This window comes from Aythya fuligula, chromosome 26 (assembly GCF_009819795.1).
Source record: "Aythya fuligula isolate bAytFul2 chromosome 26, bAytFul2.pri, whole genome shotgun sequence".
Lineage (NCBI taxonomy): Eukaryota > Metazoa > Chordata > Aves > Anseriformes > Anatidae > Aythya > Aythya fuligula.
In genome coordinates this window covers 4029607-4048964 of record NC_045584.1, presented here as the reverse complement: position 1 = coordinate 4048964, position 19358 = coordinate 4029607, and the positions used below count along the sequence as shown (strand labels likewise).

The 19358-nt window shown below is 48.5% G+C and overlaps 1 protein-coding gene across 1 annotated transcript; it reads left to right on the top strand.

Annotated features, from left to right (window-relative positions):
- The first annotated feature begins 2631 nt into the window (after nt 1–2631).
- On the top strand, nt 2632–18934 carry RAB11B (RAB11B, member RAS oncogene family). Its single transcript, XM_032203549.1, has 5 exons — nt 2632–2740; nt 8641–8836; nt 10705–10898; nt 12380–12460; nt 16638–18934. Exons 1-5 carry the CDS (start codon nt 2701–2703, stop codon nt 16781–16783), a joined length of 657 nt encoding a protein of 218 aa, XP_032059440.1. The 5' UTR covers nt 2632–2700; the 3' UTR covers nt 16784–18934.
- Nucleotides 18935–19358: the final 424 nt, after the last annotated feature.

Here is a 19358-nt window from a genome sequence, read left to right as displayed (position 1 = left end):
CACAAAACGCGTCCTGGGTCTGTGTTTTCCTCCGAAACCTCCCTCGGATCCTCCAGCTCCTTCATTTTGAACAAACGCCTCGAATGCGGCGTGTGGCAGCTCCCTCCAGTGACAGCGACAGAAACGGCACCGGGCGCCGCTGCCCCCCGAACCCAGGGCAAGCACCTCCTGGCACCCAAAAAACCCCTCCATCTGCCGTCCTCCTCGAGTCCTCTGAGCAAAGCCTCGCCCTGCAGCTGGAAATACAGGCTGCCACTCGATCCACTTGATTTTTATTTATTTTTTTTTTGTTATCCAGCCTGTGTCACCAAGGGCAGCCTCGCCCCATCCTCGCCTCGCAGCCTTCTGCCCGTCTCAGCGGTGCCCGGGGGATGCTTGGTGCCCAGCGGTGACACGGAGGTGACACACGGCCTGTGCCTCTTTTTGTCAAGAGGCAGCAAAAATTGGGAGGAGGACAGAAAGGAGCAGCACACTGAGCCCTCTCCGACCGGGTGGGCTGTGCGGTGCGGTCTCACTGAGCAGCACAACAAAATGAAAAAGGCAAATTGGCAAAGTGGTGCTCGAGGCCAAAATCTGGGGCAAGTCCAAGAAACAGCTGATGAATAACACGGCCCGAGTTCTTTGTGGTTCTCCCCTCCTGGCACAGCCCAGGCAGCCCCAGACAGGCTCTCTGGCACCCACAGAGAAACCAAGACACCGATGCCATTGGCGTGTCTGCTGTCAAGGGTTTGCACCCCAGTATATTGTAGTAAAAATGCTTGGTGTTTGTAGGACATCTGCAGACAGAGGCTCAATGGCCTATGACCAATTCTAGATGTGGGATTCTCAGAAAGCGTCTGCAGACACATTGCTCCAGCAGCAGCTGGTGACACGTGGCTGGTTTTGGTGACACAATGCCAATTCCCCAGTGCAAAACCCGCCACGAGCCTGGGGGACTCCCGAGGGCTGACAATGGGGGCTTGGGGGTCACACATATCTCGGCATCGCCCTGGACCTCAGGGCACTGATCCTCCTCCTGCCCAGACATCATCTCACTGCCTGCAGCCAGCATCAAAGCTCTGCACACGCATGTCCTAGGACACTCTCTTCAAAACTTAAGGCAGCATTTCCCAGGCAGGGGGAGAAGAAAGGGATTTGGATCCCAACCAGTAGGAAATAACTTTGCTTTTTCCTGCTAAATCCCCCTCCAGGATTCAGTTCAGAACTAATTAAGCTGCTTGTGATAATGAAAATGAGATGTTTCACTTCTGCTCACCAGGGCTAAGGGAGGTGTGGGAGACGTTTGCCTTAGGGAATCCCAGGGTAATTCCCTTCCCCAGGGGCTTCTGCAGCTGGCATATCACAGCCCTGCTTCTCTCGATAGCATTTCGCTGTTCAGCAGTTGGATGCTCGATATCCTGGGAGTGCTCGAGTCACTGCACAGCAGGGCCATTGGCTGCGGTCCTGCGGGAGGATGAATATCACAAACGGGAGAAGCTGATAATGCCTTCCTGCAGTCCTGGTTGATAAAACTCCCTTCTGCACAGATTAAAAGCCTGATGCCCTACACCGTGTGTTCTGTGAGCACTGAGATTGCAAAGAAAAGGTGAAAAGAGACTTCCTCCCTGCTTCCTCAGAAATCTCTGTCTGTCGGAGAGGAGCAATTTGCCTGAACCTGTGCCGGGCCAGGCGATAGCATCTCCCCCAGAGCCCCACACGTCCATGCGTTTATGGCTTTCCTCCCCAGCTGCTTCCGTTGCCTTTTATGCGATGCCCACACACAATTCCCCAGCATGGCAGCAGGACCGCAATGTGTGTTTCTCACCTCATTTTCAGACTACCGTTCATAAAAAAGAATAATTTTCACTGAGCAGGAGCTGGCTGATAAGCTGTTAGGCCGGGTGCTGCCTGCTCACAGGTTATCAGCAGGCACCGGGACCCCCCGAAGCCTGTCTCCTGCGGGCCTGGGGGGCTCTGAGGTCTGGGAGAAGTCGGGGGCACCCCAGAGCCACACGGCCTGGGGGGGGTGCACAGGCACCCCCGCGTCATGCACCAAGCTGAGGGGGGCCCAGGCGGTGGGTGGCACCCCCAGTCCCCTCCCAGTCCCTCCCAGCCCCTCCCGGTCCCCCCCGGTCCCCTCCCAGTCCCCCCCGGGTCCCCTCCCGGTCCCCCCCATCCTCCCCCCACGCCGCCTCCGTGCGGACTGAGCTCCGCGCTGCGCAGCCCCGCCAAGCCCCGCCCCTCAAACCCCGCCCCCTCAAACCCCGCCCAATCAGGCACCACCCCCAACAAGTCCCCGCCCACACTTTTTTCAGGCCCCACCCATCCTCGCCCAGACCCCACCCATCCTCGCCCAGACCCCGCCCACCCTCCCCCAGACCCCGCCCCCTCTCCCCCCGCCCCCTCTCCTCCCCGGCCCCTCCCTGCCCCCTCTCCTCTCATCCCAGGGTCCCGGCTCAGCCCGCCAAGCACCTCCCCTCCCCACCTCCCCCCTCCCCATTGGACTCCTCCACCCGCCACTCAACGTCTCTCCGACCTCCTATTGGACAAAACCCCCAGGGCCGGCGCGACGCCCGCCTCCCGCGGGCTGTGGCGGCCGCTGATAGGCTGCGGCGGTGAGGAGCGGCCCCCCCACACCCTCCTCCTCCTCCTCCTCCTCCTCCCACCCGGCTGGGCCGCGCTCGGTGCCTGGCAGCCAGAGGGGTCGGCGCCGCCATCGCCATGGGCACCCGCGACGACGAGTACGACTACCTCTTCAAAGGTACCGCCCCGCCGCCTCCTTTGTGAACGGGGCCGGGCCGCGGGCAGCCCCCGGGCCCACCCCGAGCCCCCTCGGGCCCACCCCGAGGCCCCCCGGGCCCACCCTGAGGCCCGCGGGGTCGAGGCCTCGGCGCCCTGAGGGTGCCGCTGAGGCGGTGCCCCCCCCCCCTCATATCCCCCCTCAGGGCCTGCCCCGGTGCTGAGGGAGCTCGGGCACCGCTCGCTGCTGCCTCACGGCGCCCCCCGGCCCTCGGAGCCGCTGCCTGAGGGGTCCCCCGGGGGTCGGCGTCGTGTGGGGGCAGCCCCCGGTTTGTTCTCCTCGCCTTGGGCCCCCTCTGGGGGTCGCCTCCCGGAGCGCTCGGGGCCGGTGTTGTGCCCAGGTGCTGGGGCTGAGCTGGGGCAGCCCAGGAGAGGAGCAGCTGGGCTGAGCCGGCCGGCCTCGTGCTCCCCAACCTGTTGTGGTTTGGGTTGCGCCAGGTGACCGTGGGGCTTTCTTCCAGCCCGGACGATTCTTTGATCCCGTGGTCTCCCGCTGCTGACATCCGTGGGTTCACCCGCAGAGCTGCCCGTCTCTGAGGGTGCCCTCGCTGGGTGGCCTCGGGGCTGGGGGTTTCTCCATAGGCAGTCACCGAAAAATTCCCCCGGAGCTGGATGTCGGTGCTTGCTTTGTGGCCGTGACCCCTGGCAAGGGCAGCAGCAAGGCTCCATTCGCCGGTTGAGGAAAGGAACGAGCGGTTACTCACACGCTGGAAATGATTTCTGGGTGGCTTTGGCTATGTGGTGCCTTTGTTTGACAGGCTTCAGGACGGTGGGAAGGAAAAGCCCTTACAGGTAGAGTTAGAGGAGAACATAAAGCAGAGCTCTAGCCTCGGAAAATATGCTAAACTGTCTGGGTCTGAAACTAGTTTCTTTCTGAAGTCATTCCATCGTCTATTTCCCAAGTGGTTTAATAGCTAGGAACTTGAAAGCCTAAAAACTTAGTTTCTTCTTTCTTTCTGTGACTAGTCAATTAGGTAGGCAGAGCTGTATTCATCCTGAGGAACACTTCTGCTGCTTTGAAATGTGATTTTAATTTTATCGGGAGTGACACAACCTAAAGCTATTTGGGCAGGGACCATGCTGTTGTGTTGATACAGCAAATTGACTTGGCACACTTTGTAGCACTTAAATTAATGAAACGTGGGGGAGAGGATTGTTCTTTTCTGTGTCTTGGGTAGGGGTAGTTGTGTTATTGTTAAAAAATAAAACAACACAAAAACCCCTTCCCTATCTAGTTGTCTTTCCTTCCTTCCTTCCTTCTGGGCTTTTTAGGACCTGACGAGAAGTGGCGAATGTAAACAAGATCAAGTGGGATGCGATCTCCACTGTAATAAGAAAACGAAGAGGATCAACTCCCCTTGTTTTCCCTCCTTGCCCCTCCTGTAATGGAATTAAATATCAAGGGGAATTGACATAATGAAAAAAATCAATGTCCAGGGGTTGATTGAGTTCTGGTCTAGCCCCTTCTTTGCTCCACAGATGGTGTTTGAACTCTTCTCTGTCAGGCACGTGGTGGTCAGAGATGGGGATGGTGGTGGAGGGGGTGGTTGCTGGCTGGGAAGGATTCATTTCATTTCCTTACCTCTGAGGTTGACTTTAATTTCTGACCATTTCTTCAGCCCCGTTTCCAAAGGAAATCTGACTTCAGCCTTCACAGTTGCACTTGAAGAAATTATCATCCTCACGTTGTAATATTATTTAGGGACGGCTGCTGCTGAATCCAGTTTTTAGCTTTTTATGTAGTGGAAGATCTGGAACTGCTTGTATAGGAGCTTGACTTCTGCCGTGGAGCACAGAATATATTAAGCAGCTTTATGAAGAGTTCAAAAGGCAGAGCCCCATTTGTTGGGAGCATCCTTTGTAAGAAATGCTGTAAGAAACAATTGCTCAGGGATGAAAACAGCGAAGGAGTTGGTAGTAATAATTTCCCCACGCAGCTGGCTCCTTGCTCTTAGGGTTCCCTCATGCAAGAGAATGACGACTGGTGTCGTCAGCCGCCTTGTGCTCTAGGACTGGCCGCTTCAGTAGGGCAGTAGAAAAGACACACATTATTGGCTTATCGGGTGTAGCACACAGAGGTCAAACCTAATTTGAGGTTTGGTGGTACTCTGGGGATGCGAATGTGGTTTTAGTCAAAGCTGCTCTGCTAAACTGGCTCCCCTTTATCGTTATGTGCAATTTCCCTTCCTTCTGCATGCACCCCTACAGCCAGAACTGCTCATTTTATCGATCGAAACAAAATGTTGTTAAAAAGCAATGATCTCCTCGTGTTGAGTTTCGAGTGGTTTGGGTCCGGGGTAGAATTTGACGTTTTAATAGCTGTCGAACTATGGGAAGCCTTGTACCTATTGAAGTGCGATCTCTGCGTCGGGTGTCCTCTCGGGAAGATAGATGCTATCGGCGTTTCTTTAAAGAATTAAATTTGAGATTGTGCAGACGTGCTGGCTCGTGAAAAAGGAAGGAAAACAGCGCCCATAGGGAAAAGCTTGCTTTTACCTTTGTGGGAGATTGCGCCGCTCTGATTAGAGCGTAAGGCTAATGAGGGCTCTGCTTATTAAAATCAAATGTGTGTCGCGTTATTCATCAATACCTGCCAATCCTGCGTACTTAATATTTATAACGAACTCTGCTGATGTGGGCTCTGCTCGAGTCTTAATCCTCTGCGTTGTGCAGAGCAATATCCTCCCTTTGCCAGCCGAATGAACTCTTCTGTTTATAATTATATAATAAACTTCACGTTTCCATTTCCCTTACCATGGAAGGGTTGCGCCAGGTTTTTAATTCTTTCGTTTGCTTCATGCCAGGATCCCGAGGCGTGACGGGTGATGTGCGGAGAGGCGCTGTGCTCTGCCCTGTAGGTCTGTGCTGGAGGTTTCCCTTTCCTAAGGCCCAGAACCGAGGCATGGTGCCCGTGCTGCTGACACGGAGGCGTTAGGAGAGGCCTCTGATGCTTTGCAGTTGATGGCGGGGCGATGTGGTGAATGGTAAGCAGCAAATGGACACAGGGCAGGGAGGAGAAATAAAATCAGGAAGGGCTAAAGGAGGGGCACTGCAGTTCGGGATGCAAACTGGGCACTGCGAGTGGCTTGCTTTTGTACTTCCCCATCTGATGAGGACTGACTGTTTCAGATCATGTCCGAGTCAAAACCAGCGTGCCTTTCCCTTAGCAGCGTGGCCCAGAGGCTGTTTGAGGAGAGTGATTTCAGTGGGAGATGTAGCGAGGGTTCATGCTCCTGCATTTGATTTGGGACTTGAGCTCTGTTCAGGTTTGTGCATTCTGACACGCAGTCCTGTCTAGTGAGCAGTTTCCAAGTAGAGGAACTTCCCCAAGTTCGATTTGCTTTTGTCCTGAAGTTCAAAGGTGTCTTCCTGCTCGATTCCCATAGAAAATAGAGACGTGGGCTTCTTTGTGTCCTTCAGCTGCAAGAGAAAACGCTAATTCTTGATCGTGACCATTAATCAAGCAAGAAGCACTTGCAGACTGTGAGGCAGAGAGAACATTGCTTTTGGTGCTGAGTTTGCACCTGACTGCCTTTCTTTGTCACTTCTGCATTCGGTGACATCTCAAAGCTGCTCTGAGCAGCAATGTTGGAGTGGGAACAGCCTGGTAAAGGGACACTGCTGCTCTGAAGGTAGCCAGCTTGCAGCAGCGGCAGGTAAACCAGCTAAAGTGGCACTAGACACCCTGAATTTTCTTCCTGCAGCAAATGGAGCTAATGACCCAAGAGCCATTTGCGGAGTTTAGGCTTGAAATTGGTGATTTTAAAACACCAGAGGGTGGAAGATGGATGTGACCTGGAGAGCTGGCTGTGCCTTCCTGAGCTGCGGCTTCATTAGAAGGTAACTCCTGTTAGAAGCAATTGAAAGCTTTGAGTTTTTGTCAAGCTGGGCTAGCCTGTGTGATTTATACTCTTGCTCTTGTGGCCAGGTTTCTGCTGTGGGGTGCAGCCCCCACAAGCCAGCAATCGCTGTATGAAATGGGTGACCCGCGGCCCGTCCCCACAGTGCCCGGTGGGATGAGTTTTGGGTAGGGGTGAGAAGCATTGGTCTGGAAAATAAACTGACAGTCCTAGAGTTAGAACTGAGATTTTTTTTTTTATCTACTCTCATGCCTGGAAAAAAAATAAAATTATATATATATATAAAATGCCGTAGGCTGCTTGCGAGTGAAGCCAGAGCTGCATGGAGCTGGTTTGAGCCGTCCCGGGTGGGGAGCCGTGGCTCTTCGCCACCACCTGATCTGCTGGCTGCTCGTTCCTGCCTTGCTTGTGTTTGGATTTTCAGCTGTGCGGGTACAATTGTCCGTCTGTCCGTGCTGTCAGCTGGATGAAGGGCCGGTGGCTGAATCCGGAGCGTTTCAGCGGTCTCCTGGTGCAGCTCAGGAGCTGGTGCAGCACAGCGAGGGGGGGTACAGCAAGAGTTAGGGAATGCTTGGTTGTGTTGGGGGGGGGTATGGGAGCTGGAGAGTGTGCTGCCAAATCCGTAGCCTGAAACAATGGCCTGAGCGTTGGAAAACAAAAAGCAAATCTGAAATAACACTGAGATGAGATCAGTTTGCAGCCAAAGTTGTAGCGAGAAGTATTCTGTGGTTTGTGGTGGATGGAGCAGGAGGGTCTTCTGCCCGTGCCTGCTTTTCTGTACAAAAAACAAATAAAAATGAGAAAGAACAACAAATCTGCAGTTTAAACAGAAGGAGGGAATATTCCCAAGGTTAAAGAAGTCTGCCTGAGAGTGCCTTTCTTCTGCTCGAGCTGTTAGCTCCAATACCCAAAGCCAAACGTTGTGGGGGGCTTGCTGGGACTACGGGAGGGTGGCTCAATGGGTTTTAGTCTCATTTCTCTTTGCTGGGCAGAGCAAGCAATAATGAACACAGGGATTTAAGAACATGCATGTAGTTGCTTTAGCAGCACGGAGAAGCCCCTGGTGTGACAGATACTGGGGCTGTCGAGGAGGAGAGCCCGGTGAGGAAGCAACCTGCTGGACCAGAGGTGGGAAAGGGGTACGTCAGGGTCGGCAGGGAGCTTCAGCCCCAGAGCAGGGGAACTTCTACCATGAGATGTACCTTTTATTGCCATAATTCTTCTCAGCGCAGCTGCCTTTCATGTGCTAAAAATCTCCCTGCACTAATGTTTTCCTGTTAACATGGCAACACCTTGTGCGGAGGCAGAGATTTTTAGCTCATCCTTTACTTCTCGTGCCATCCAGAGCTCGTCCTGCTGGATGAAGTTCGGGTTTGTTTTGTGCCTTGTTGGTAGTATCAGCTGTATTTTGCTCTCCCCTTTTTGTGGGGAACATATTGATGGATTAAATCATTAAAATACAACACACATGTGACCCCAGCAGGGACTGCAAGCAATTATTTACTTAGTGGTTGTTTTTTTTTTTTTGTGTGTGTGTTTTTTAGTAAAAACAGAGCAGCCTATACAGTGCAGAGGCTCTTGGCAGGCAGGTAGCTGGGTGTTGTGCTCTTGACAAATGTTTCTCAAAGGGGGGGTTGCAGCCTTCCTCTGCAAAAGGTTGGATGTGACGGGGACACCTTGTTGCCCCTAATTACTGGTGGTGGCGTGGTTCCTCCCAGGCACCGCTGAGCTGTTGGCTATTGCTCTTGCTGTTTCTCATTTCCATCTCTGAGGAACTGAGCAGCTGTGCGCAATGAAAAGGTTTGGGGCCGTTTTGGGGCTGGGGAAGCAAGCTGTGAGTAGTGAAATCCGAGGTGTTGTCGATGTAACTTTCTCCTACATTTATCCGGCTGTACATCTCTGGGGCTTGCCTGCGAGGCAGTGTAGCAGCCAGGTAGCACTACTGCTCCATGAAAATACTGGTGCGAAGAACTAATTCTGAAAATAATGCCTTTTCTTCCAGTTGTGTTGATTGGAGACTCCGGAGTTGGGAAGAGTAATCTTCTGTCACGCTTCACGCGCAATGAGTTCAACCTGGAAAGCAAGAGCACCATTGGGGTGGAGTTTGCCACCAGGAGCATCCAGGTGGATGGGAAGACGATAAAAGCACAGATCTGGGACACTGCAGGACAGGAACGATACCGCGCCATTACTTCAGCGTGAGTACTGTGCCTTCCTCAGGCCGAGAGCAGAATTGTGGCAGAGACAGCACAGATACACCTCCAGGTGGAGAACAAATAAAACACGTTTGGGACCTGATGGAATCAGACCTCGCTGTAGATCCAAGTCATAAGCTAGGAAATAACGATATGTGATTAATACAATGAAAATAAGTTTTAGATTCTAGTGATATTTTTATAGATAAATGACACCTTAAATCTTAAGTCTGGGAAATCTGTGGAGTCTTGTGGCTGTTTTTTGGTTTTTTTTTTGTTTGTTTGTTTGTTTTTTACCTGCCCTCAGTGTGCTGTCTTCATCACGTGGAGTGTCATTTCTGATAGAAGCTGGGTGCTGTTGTGCATGAAGTTTGGGTCTAGGTATGGCAACTTACTGTACTGCAGGTGCCTTCTGGTCTTCATTACCGCCTCAATCTTGCAATTGAAGGCATTTTTAGGACAGTCTGCAGCCACAGACTCCCTTTAAATCTCAGTGAGTTGGAATTAGTCACGGCCCTGAAAATTAGGTCCAAGAGTGCCTGCTGAACACCCAGTAAATGTAAATTACCTCTGGTTATGCTGACTGCAGCAATGGGCACGTCCCTGTTTAAAACAGGGGATGCTGAGCAGCTTTTGGGGCACTTTGTTAGTCCAGACAGTGCCTTAATATGTAACCTCTGATTGGATTTGTTTCTATGCAGATAGTAGGCAGAAGTATCTTTTAGAGGAAGAAAACTATTGGCAGGCTTGCTTATCCAGAATATATTCTGATCATGGGGTTGAGATGTTAATGTTACAGATGGGTGTCACTGTTTAAAGGTTCAAACTTCATCCTGACTAATGCACAGATTGAGCCATTTATATTAAATTTAAGATGAGGGGAGTTTCTCTTGCTGAGGTGGATAGGGTAAGGCAAAACAGATGGGAGAAAAATAGAAGAGCACAGACCAAAGGGAATAATCTGTAGAGAAGGAATGCAAAAGTAAATTAATGCAGGAGGAGATAAGTGGTGAGTTCAACTTGCATTTTTTTTTTTAGAGTTGCTAGTTTGTTTTTTCTCAAGTGTTTTTGTGTTCTTGCTGCTGTAAAAGTTTAGCAGAAACTAAGTCCTGTGATGCTGTCTCTCCTTTTGCTGGTGCAGGCTCTTGCCTGACACATTGCTAGGCCAGTTCAGCTTGCTAAGCCAGCAGAAGGCCAACCAGCAGTAAAAAGCGTGTGTTTTCTGCTGACTTGGTGCTCTGAATCGGTTCAGTGATTGCTGCACAGGTGCTGGCAGAGCAGAGGAGTAGTGGTGGGATTGTATGGACATCATAGGGACCTGATCTAGGTTGGTTATGCTGTCTTGAGCTCTTGGCTTGAGTTGAAATGGGCTAAGACCTGCCCCAGTTTGCCCTGAGGGAGCAAACTTTTTAGGTTACAGGCTTGTGGATGTGTTAGTATAGCCTCCCTCTCAATTTTTTAGAGGGGCAGGAGATATTTGGAAGATCAGCAACAAATACATTTTACTAGGGATTATCTTTCCTAGTTGAAAGATAAGCTATAACTTCACAAAAACCTTCTCATAGTGCTGACTCTGAAATGCATTGTTTTAGTAGACCAAAAGCATCATATCTTCTGCAGTCTTCATTTTGTTAAATGCATTTAAATTTTCTAGAAATGCCATTAAAAATAGCATTTGGAACTTGTTTTTAGGAGATAGTTTTTAAAGGAAAAAAAAACAAAAAACCAACAGTATTAGCATCAGCACAACTTTCTAAATGGGAGGGAACGTTTTTTGCTTTTTTAGTAGTGAACAGCATAGAAGAAGCAGGTAGGAGGTTTGGTGTAACACGGATAATTTCTCTAAAGACGGGTGCCTTTTGTGGTTCCAGGTATTACCGTGGTGCCGTTGGGGCCCTTCTCGTCTATGACATTGCCAAACATCTCACCTACGAGAACGTGGAGCGTTGGCTAAAGGAGCTCAGAGATCATGCAGACAACAACATTGTCATCATGCTGGTGGGTAATAAGAGCGACCTCCGCCATCTGAGAGCTGTGCCCACCGATGAGGCCCGGGCTTTTGCAGGTTTGTAGGCAGTGTGTTCTGGGCTGGTGCTTTCTGAACTTGTGTGTTGTTGTTGTCCAGGACTGAACTTTTACCTTAAGTTTTGTTTTGGCCTAAAAAAAAAGATATTTAAGACTTTGTAAATGAAAATATCCTGGCTTATTAATAGTTTATGGTGGATTTTTTTTTTTAAATCTGTTGGTAGGACATGTTTGTGAAGCGCTGTCCTTGAGCTGCCTGATATCTGAAGCATAAATGTGTCCTCTAGCAAGGCTAGAAACAGTAAGCAATGTTTAGAGGAGAAAATAGCACAATATAAATATAAAATATCACAATGCAAAATGTCTTTCCCTCCTTCCTAGAGGCCTGGTTCTATGGAGAACTGCAAATGAATTCTGAACCTTCTCTTAGATGGTGTTTCTGCTCCAGAGCACTAATGTGTGTAGTAGTGTCATCTAGTTTCATTGAAATGCAATGATAATCAGACCTGGAGATAACCAATTGTTGGGAAAAGTCTAGCTGGTGATGTGAGCTGCTCCCTCTGCATTACTTCTTTCTCTTCCTTACCTTACAGAGGATCGGTCAAATATTCTTTTTGCCTGTATAGGCCAATGGACATTCAATTTACTGTTGTGTGGCTGTCAGGTTTGAGCTGGAATTTAAATACACAGCTTTAAATTCCTTCTAGGAATATAATCATTTTTCTGAAATTTGCTAGTAAGCGAGTGCCCTGTGTTTAGTGAAGCTGCTTTAAATTTTCAAATGAATGAAAGAGCCTATGTCAAAGTCATAACAAATTTGGTAGACACTCTGAATAGAGCATTGCTGTGATTATTTGGTTCAGCAACTTACTTTTTGCCCCTAACTTCCTACTAAGGCTGTTTTAAATATCTCACGATGGTACAGATGTTGCAGTTGCTCTGCCTGTATGCCTGTGTCTGGGTAGTGCTGTGCCACTCCAGGCTGGATGTTTGTTTGCTCATCACAGTTGTTAACTATGTGTAGATACATCTTTTGCATTCCAAAAGGCAAGGAATAAAATAGATTGTATCACCAAGAGGTTTACTGTAGTTTGGAGACAGGGTTTATTTAAGAAAGCATAGATCTATTGATCTGGTTTGGGATGCAGAGGGAGTATTTTGATTCCCCTTTCAGCTAACGTGTTAGCCTGTGCTCTTGCTGAAGGCACTTCTAGGAGTGATCTGTAGCCAGATGGGAATAATATTGTGCGAGGCTGGAGAAAACGCATTGCTTGACTAAATGAGTGCAGTGAGGAAAATATTCTCACGCTGTGGAGAGGCAGTGGTCAAAGGTGCTGCTGCTGAAAGGCTTGTAGCTGATTAAGTGGTGCACCTAATTGCTCCCATTGTAACTGGGGGGGAGGGAGGGGGACCTAGGTCTTGGCTGACTTGGCCTAAAGAAATAAAGGTGAAAACCCCAAATAAAAGCAAAAATAAAGTGTTTTTAAAATTCTTAACTGAACCACTTGTTGTTTATTACAGAAAAAAATAACTTATCTTTTATTGAAACTTCTGCTCTGGATTCAACAAATGTAGAAGAAGCCTTCAAGAACATCCTTACAGGTATGGTTTGTTAGGGATTGAGAGGGCCTGCTGAGGTAGTGATCCTTTTTCACAGGCACTGTTTGCAGCTATCAAGACTGTTTTGGAAATGAATGTTGGGAATGCTGGGAATGATGATTTGTTTGCAAACCACCTGATCTTACCTTGTGTTCTTGCTCTCAAACCCCACGTGCCTTTCTGCCAAGGAATCTGGAGATGTTCTAGGCTCCTGATGTCATTGTAGTTGGTTTGTTGTAAGGGTTGCATGCAGCTATGCACCAACAGCGTAGTGGTACGCAGGCTGCCTTCTGGGAATGTCCCCTAGCAGTCCCAGGAATCGTCTGCGAATGTGATAGCAGTCACGGGCCAAAATGAAGCCAAGGATCCTGATTTCCTCTGCCCAGGAATGTTCCTCGGCGTGTGTAAGTGGTGTAGATGAGTGCATGGTGTCTGGTTGCAATTTCAGGACTCGCTGTGGGAATACCACGTGGCTTATGCAGTGGATCCACTGTGCGTAGTATCAGAGGTACTCCAGGTAGTAGCATTATCCTACTTGCCAAGCCCCTGTCTGAAATAGGACAAAAGCATTTCCATTCCTTTAGGTGGGACTTGTTTTCTGCATGTATCTTCTTGCTCCTGGAATAAGGGAGTGCCCTGCTGCATGAGACCTAGAAGTCACCAGCAAAGCTTTATTACTGTAGATACACCAAGTCCTCCTTGCTGTACTAGGCAAAAAAAACAGGGGGGGAGGAATGATGAAAGGCATGATGAAAGCCCTTCCGCTGATTAGCTCACAGGGGTTTCCAGCTGGTGTTTTGCAAACTGAAGCTGAGCACTTATTTGGCTTCTGGAAGAGTGCAGCTCAGTTTTATGCTAAATACAACACGTGGGGAACTTGCTGTTTCCCTGACAGTGAGGTGGGCCCAGAAGTATGAGTGGTATGGTCAGCGGGTAGCAGGAGCAAGAAGGATGCATACTGGGAGGTGTGCAGGCTGCAGGCTGCGAAAGTGGGAAGCACACGGAGCAAGAGAGATGCTTCAGATAACTCCGCTGAGATAAGCAGTGCTTATTTGGGTGACTTCTTGGGGTATAGTTGGGTGGGGAACTTCTGCAATGGGTCTGGCCTGATCCTGCTCTCACTTCAGTTAGCTGCTGGTTTGCATGAGGTGCTGGGGTGTGTCAGCACTGCGTGCTCGAGTGCTCTGTCTTCCAGGGGATGCATTATTTTGGCACCTCTCTGAAGTGACTCTCTGCAGTTGGGTAGCTCAGAGCCCGAGCTAATCCTTGGAAGCAGATTTCTGGGAACCATGGTGCAGGCACATCCGAGCATGTTTGAAGGAAGGCAGCACGGGCCTGCTGAGCTGGAGCTAACAAACCCCAGTAAACTCAAGCATCTCTGCTGTCAGAGGCTCTGCCTTCACTCTGTGTTCTGCAGTAGTCATATTATGAGGAATTCTGTGCTGAGGGATGCTCTGGCACCTTTATTTTTTAAATGGATAAAGAGGAATTTACTCTATAGCTACACTCTTTGTTAGTCCAGTCTCAAAATGCTATTTGATGTGACAGGGAAGTTACCTGCTGATGTTTGAAGGCATAGTCTTAGGCTCCTAAAAGCAGAATTGGAAGTAATGGGTAATTAGCAAAAAAATCTTTAAATTTCAGGTTGACTTAAGTAGGAAGAGAGCTGTCAAACAGGCATTGAATTACCGTGCTACCTCCGTCTGCCTCATGCAGTCTGAATCTTTTCTTAGAGGGGAGAAAAATCCATACAGTTTGTCAGCTTGTTTGTACTCTCTCTTCAAAAGCTCTTTAAGGTCCATGACATGGACCCTGGGCGAGGTTCAGTTCCTGGCTTTTCCTTACCATAGCTGAGATCTGGAAGGATAAACTATTTCTGTGTTCTCCCCCCCGTATGCCGTTTGGTGAGGTTGTGCCTAATTTGTGTCCTACTGCCCCTCAAGGTGACCATTTTCTGAGCTTTGTTGTGAGGAGATACTGGTGATACTGGTGGCCGGTAGATGGGAAGGAGCCGTTGTTCTGGTGCTGCTCGGTGATCAGGAAGTGTCTGGTGTACGTTGGTTGTTGGACACTGACCAAAAAATGGGCTTTTTGTTACTGTTCCTTGATTACAGGCAAATGAGGACCTATTACTAGGAAGAGAGCTGAGTTTCAACACTGAATTCTGTGGGTGAAACCTGAATTCTTTCTCAGGCTTGTTTCACAGAGGTGTGGGGGTAAGCAGGGAGAAGAGGATCAGTAGGTCTGGTGCTGCCCAGCTCTGCTGATACCAAAAGCGTGTTGCAGTGGGAGGAAGATGACCAAGAAGGAGGCAGGCAGGAGAAAAAAGGATAGCTAAGCTGCTTCCAAAAAAAAAGCATAGATTTAAAATTGGTTACATTCTCCTGCCCAGCAGGATTTGGATGTTACCAGAGCTGCTGGTGAAGTCATTGGAGGATATTGCTATTGAGACAAAGCTGTGGAGAAGAGAAGACCGCCTAGGGCCTGAGAGCAGGCACGTTGCTTTTTCTTGGCTGGACCCGAGGCAGCCTGCCTGGTGCTCTGAGATGCTGTCGGTGGGGTCTGTGCTCTGCTCAGCTGTCACCATCCATCCTGTACTTTCCTTGCAGTGTTGTCCCAAGACTGACCCGGGGTAGAGAAGATGGCCAAAGGTTCTTCTAGGAGAGAGCTGTCCAGTGCTGTCTTCTGTAACAGATAAGGTGCTTCAGGAGCCAGAACTTGAGCTGAGGTCAGGCCTGGGCAAACTGAACTCGAAGCACAGCCTCTTGGCAGCATCCTGGGCTTCCAAGGGTGCTGAGATTGGCCAGCTGAGGTACAGTGGGGATGTAGCTAGTGTGGCTGAGTAGCCCTAAAAAGGCTGTTCCTACCGGGGGGCAGTCATCCCTCTGAGGAAGGAAAAGAAACAAAAAATGTGCTGTGAGCTGGGTGAGACCATGGTCAACTTGGAGGGAAAGGAGCAGCAGGACAGGAGTTCCCTTGGTGGCCACCAGTTTGAGGGAGGTTTTGGTAATAACTCTGAACAGCTAGTATTAAAATACACCACTGAGCACAAAAGAGGGTGGATGTCATTGTCTCTCCTTTTCCCTAACAGCAAAAAGGGGCTGAAGGTAGCAAGGGGATCAGTCTTGGGTTAAAAGATTCGATTTGAAACAGAGTAAATATGTGCAGATTCTTTCAAATGCAAACAAAACAAAAAAAAAAAAACAACAAAAAACACCCAAACAAAGCTTCACAATTCCCCGTGATTTTTAATCTTTGATAAAGACTTGGCTGTTGCTGTTTTGAGGCTGTGGCTCTATGAATGTGGCCATAATATTTACCGCAGACTTCCAGGGAGGTGCTTGCCCTTTTCCTGTGTTACAATGGAGGGAAGTTGGAACGAGGACTTAGGCAGCGAAATAAATGATTTAAAAATATTTCAACTTGACTTATTTTTACTGACTCCGCAGTTGTGATGGTTTGTTTCTGAAAGCTAACCTGGCAGTCTCTCTTCAGCAGTTACGGCTTCGTGAATCCCTGTGCTTTCAGGCATAATTTGAGTCAAAGAAATCAATTCTTTCAGGAAAGGCATTTTCAGATCAGTATGGGGCCTTACGGGACCTCGTGTCTTTTTTACTGCCATAGGTGGGAAAAATTAATTGTTACAGAGAGGAACGAGTGTTTCTGTCACTTGGTAGGGACAGCTTGCCAGAAGCTAAAGGGTGAACTAGATGCTGTCATTGCTGCTGCATGGCGATGTTTTGCAAGCATCCTGTTGAATAATGTTTTAGATAACATTGCCAATTTTTATCAAAAAAAAAAAAAAAAAAAAAGATTCCCTGTTCTAGAAACGAGCATTGCTGCTCCTTTCTCATTTAACAAGCATTTTAGTAATATCCATATTCATGGAATCATTGCAAAGAACATAGGAACATAGGAAGTAGCTGTCGTGGAAGACAGTAAGGAATCTTGTGTTGCTAATTTTTCCAGGCAGAGCTGGAGTATCCATTACAGAGCTGGAAAGCCAGCCAGATGTTACACTGCACAGCTGCTCAGACCAGATTCCTTTTCACAGCTCCCAAGTTAAAATCTTCTCCTTCTTGGGTTCAGCCATCTTCATTGACAGCTTGCTGTGAGACGTGCACATGCTCTGTTGAAGAGAGTCCCTTCCTAGGCTCTAACAAGTCTGTTCTCATTTCAGAAATCTACCGCATTGTTTCGCAGAAGCAGATTGCAGATCGGTCTGCACACGATGAGTCTCCTGGCAACAACGTAGTCGATATCAGTGTCCCACCAACCACCGATGGACAGAAATCCAACAAACTCCAGTGCTGTCAGAACCTGTGACCTCCTGTAGATGACTCTTGTGCCCCTCACTTCGTCTGTGCTTCATTTAGAAACTTGTGTGCACTTCTTTATCTCCTGTGATTCAGTGACTCCCTCTCCCCTCCTTTACCCCATCCCAAGCTCCTCCTTTCATCTTAGAGCTTTAATTGTAGGGCTAACATTCCCTTGCCTCTGAAATCCCCTTGAATGTGATGACTTTTGGGCTTGAAATGTTGGCACTGATCTGATAGACATGTTTGTGTTGGAACATCTGCTGCTGGATATTATCCCATGAAACACTCTCCTCAAATGGTTCTGGGTTTTCTTTCTGGGAGAGAAGCCATGGGGTCTTGACTATAACAGTTGAAGAAATAACTACATTTAGGTTACAAGGTTTTTTCCTCCCATAGTCAGATTTTTCTCTCACGTTTCTGTAAACATAGGGGAGAAATTAAAAGAAAATAGCTATCCTACCAAATGCTCTGTTTTCTGTCCTGATGAAGTCTCACAGTGAGGTTTTAGTGGCTGCACACACATAAGAAAGGTGTTGAAAATAACATTACTTAATATGTAATTACCCCTAATACAGTTAGTCTGGCTGTGTAGTTTACCGTTTCCTGCTTGGGAAATCTTTCTCTATCCTTGTTTTATTTGGGAACAATGAAGTATGTCTGCATTGCTTTTTCTGCCACCATGAATGCCTGTGCTGCTTATGCAGGCTTTATGAAGTGGTTTAATATTTATTCATGGCTTATGTTAATCAGTTAACATTATTGTACAGTAAGTGCCAGCATATTCCTTTGAAAAAAAAATGTTTGCAACCTGTACAAGTAGGCTTATTTTGTACTGTAGATCAGTGTCTGAACGCAGGATCTTCTCTAGTTCCAGAATTTTTTTGCATGCTGCTTTTTCTCTAGATCTCCCCTACCCTGTTTTGAGTGAGTGAAGCAATATTTTCATGTCATGTATATACCTGCACTTGTAAGGGTTTGGTTGTTGTTAGAGAAACACAATACTTTATACATTTTGTAAAACTTCGGCAGAACCATAGCATCTTAAACTTTCTTTTCATGATCTTTCACTATTGACCTTGTGCATAATCTTCTTGACCTTTACTAAAACGCATAATATTAAGATTTCACTGAACTACTAACCTGTTGTTTCCCTCTTATTCTGTTTTACTGAATTGCGAACTGTAATTCTCAAATGATTGTACTTCACCTGATGTAACAGACCTGTTGTCAGCAGGGTTAACTACTATAATATTTTGTTTTGCTGAATGGGAAGAATGTTACCACAACTTCATGTAGTCAGTCTCTTGCTAGCTTGTGGAAACTCTCTATGATGATGGCTTTTCAGCATTCACTAGCTCTTACACTTGCATCCCTCTGGTAACCACTGAATGTTATGGCGAGGCAATACTGGGTGAAATGATCTCAAGGAAGAGTTGGAGGCGATCTGCTGCTCTCTGAAGGCTAGTGAAGCAATTTGCAGTGAATTTTTGCTCTGTATTCTTCCAGATTTGGAGAACGTGCCTCACTTGATGAATCCTACCTGCATGTTAGCGAGTTGAAGTATTTTCTGATACAAAGCAAATATGAAACTGTAAATTGTGCTCGAAGGGGAAATCTGACATTCCAGTCTCAACTGTTCTGTCTGGTTATGTAATAAAATTAAGGGCGGTTAACTCTGATGGCTTTTCTTTTGTAAGATTTCCAGACCAATGCCTTCAATTTTGTAGTGTATACACCTAGAGGGCTGTAGTTCAAAGCCAAGGTGGTGTCTACCCTTTCCATTCTCAGCTTTGTTTAGGGGATCCACTCCAGACAAAGGGCTGCATGCTTGCAGCCTAATCCCAGCGAATGATGGTATGAATTCCTCCTTGGACATCACAGGAATCTGTCCTAAGGGTGTCCCAGCACAGGAAGCACTTTGAGCACTTGGTATGTACTTGAATAACATCCTCTTGGGACGAAGTGCAGCACGTGGGAGCTGGAAACTTCTTTTTGGTGGTCCTATTTCGAAGGGTGAGCGCGGCGGCAGGGAGAGGGAACGCGGAGATACTGCAAATCTCTCCTTTAAGAGCAGGTGGCCACGGGAGGAGCTGGGCTCCTTGATTGTTGAACCTCTAATTGTTGAACTTCTAATAAATGAGTTGAGTGGTGTGAATAATCATGCAGTTTAGAAGCCTTCTGGTCTAGGGTGCCGTGTCAATGTGTTTGCTTTCCAAATCCTGTTCTTGACAGGGAGTTTATTGAGGTGATCGACTGCTGCACGAGGTTGAGACGCAGCCTGGCTGCTTCCCGGCCTCCTCAAAGAGTTTTCCTTTGGTTTTTGACCCTGGGGGAGGCTCTGCTGTGAGGGCTGCTCTGTGCCCCCCATGCCCGGTGCCAGCAGGAGGGGGCAGGGGCTGGAGTGGGGCCAGGGGCGGTTCGGGGTGGCCATGGGGGTGCTTGGGCCTGCGCTGAGCACGGGGCGTGGCCCCGCCCACAGCCCCGCCTCATGTGGGCGTGGCATCTCCCTGCCCCGCCCCGTATGGGCGTGGTTAGGAGTAGTGGGCGTTGCCACTCGCAGGGGCGTGGCCTCGCCCCCCGAG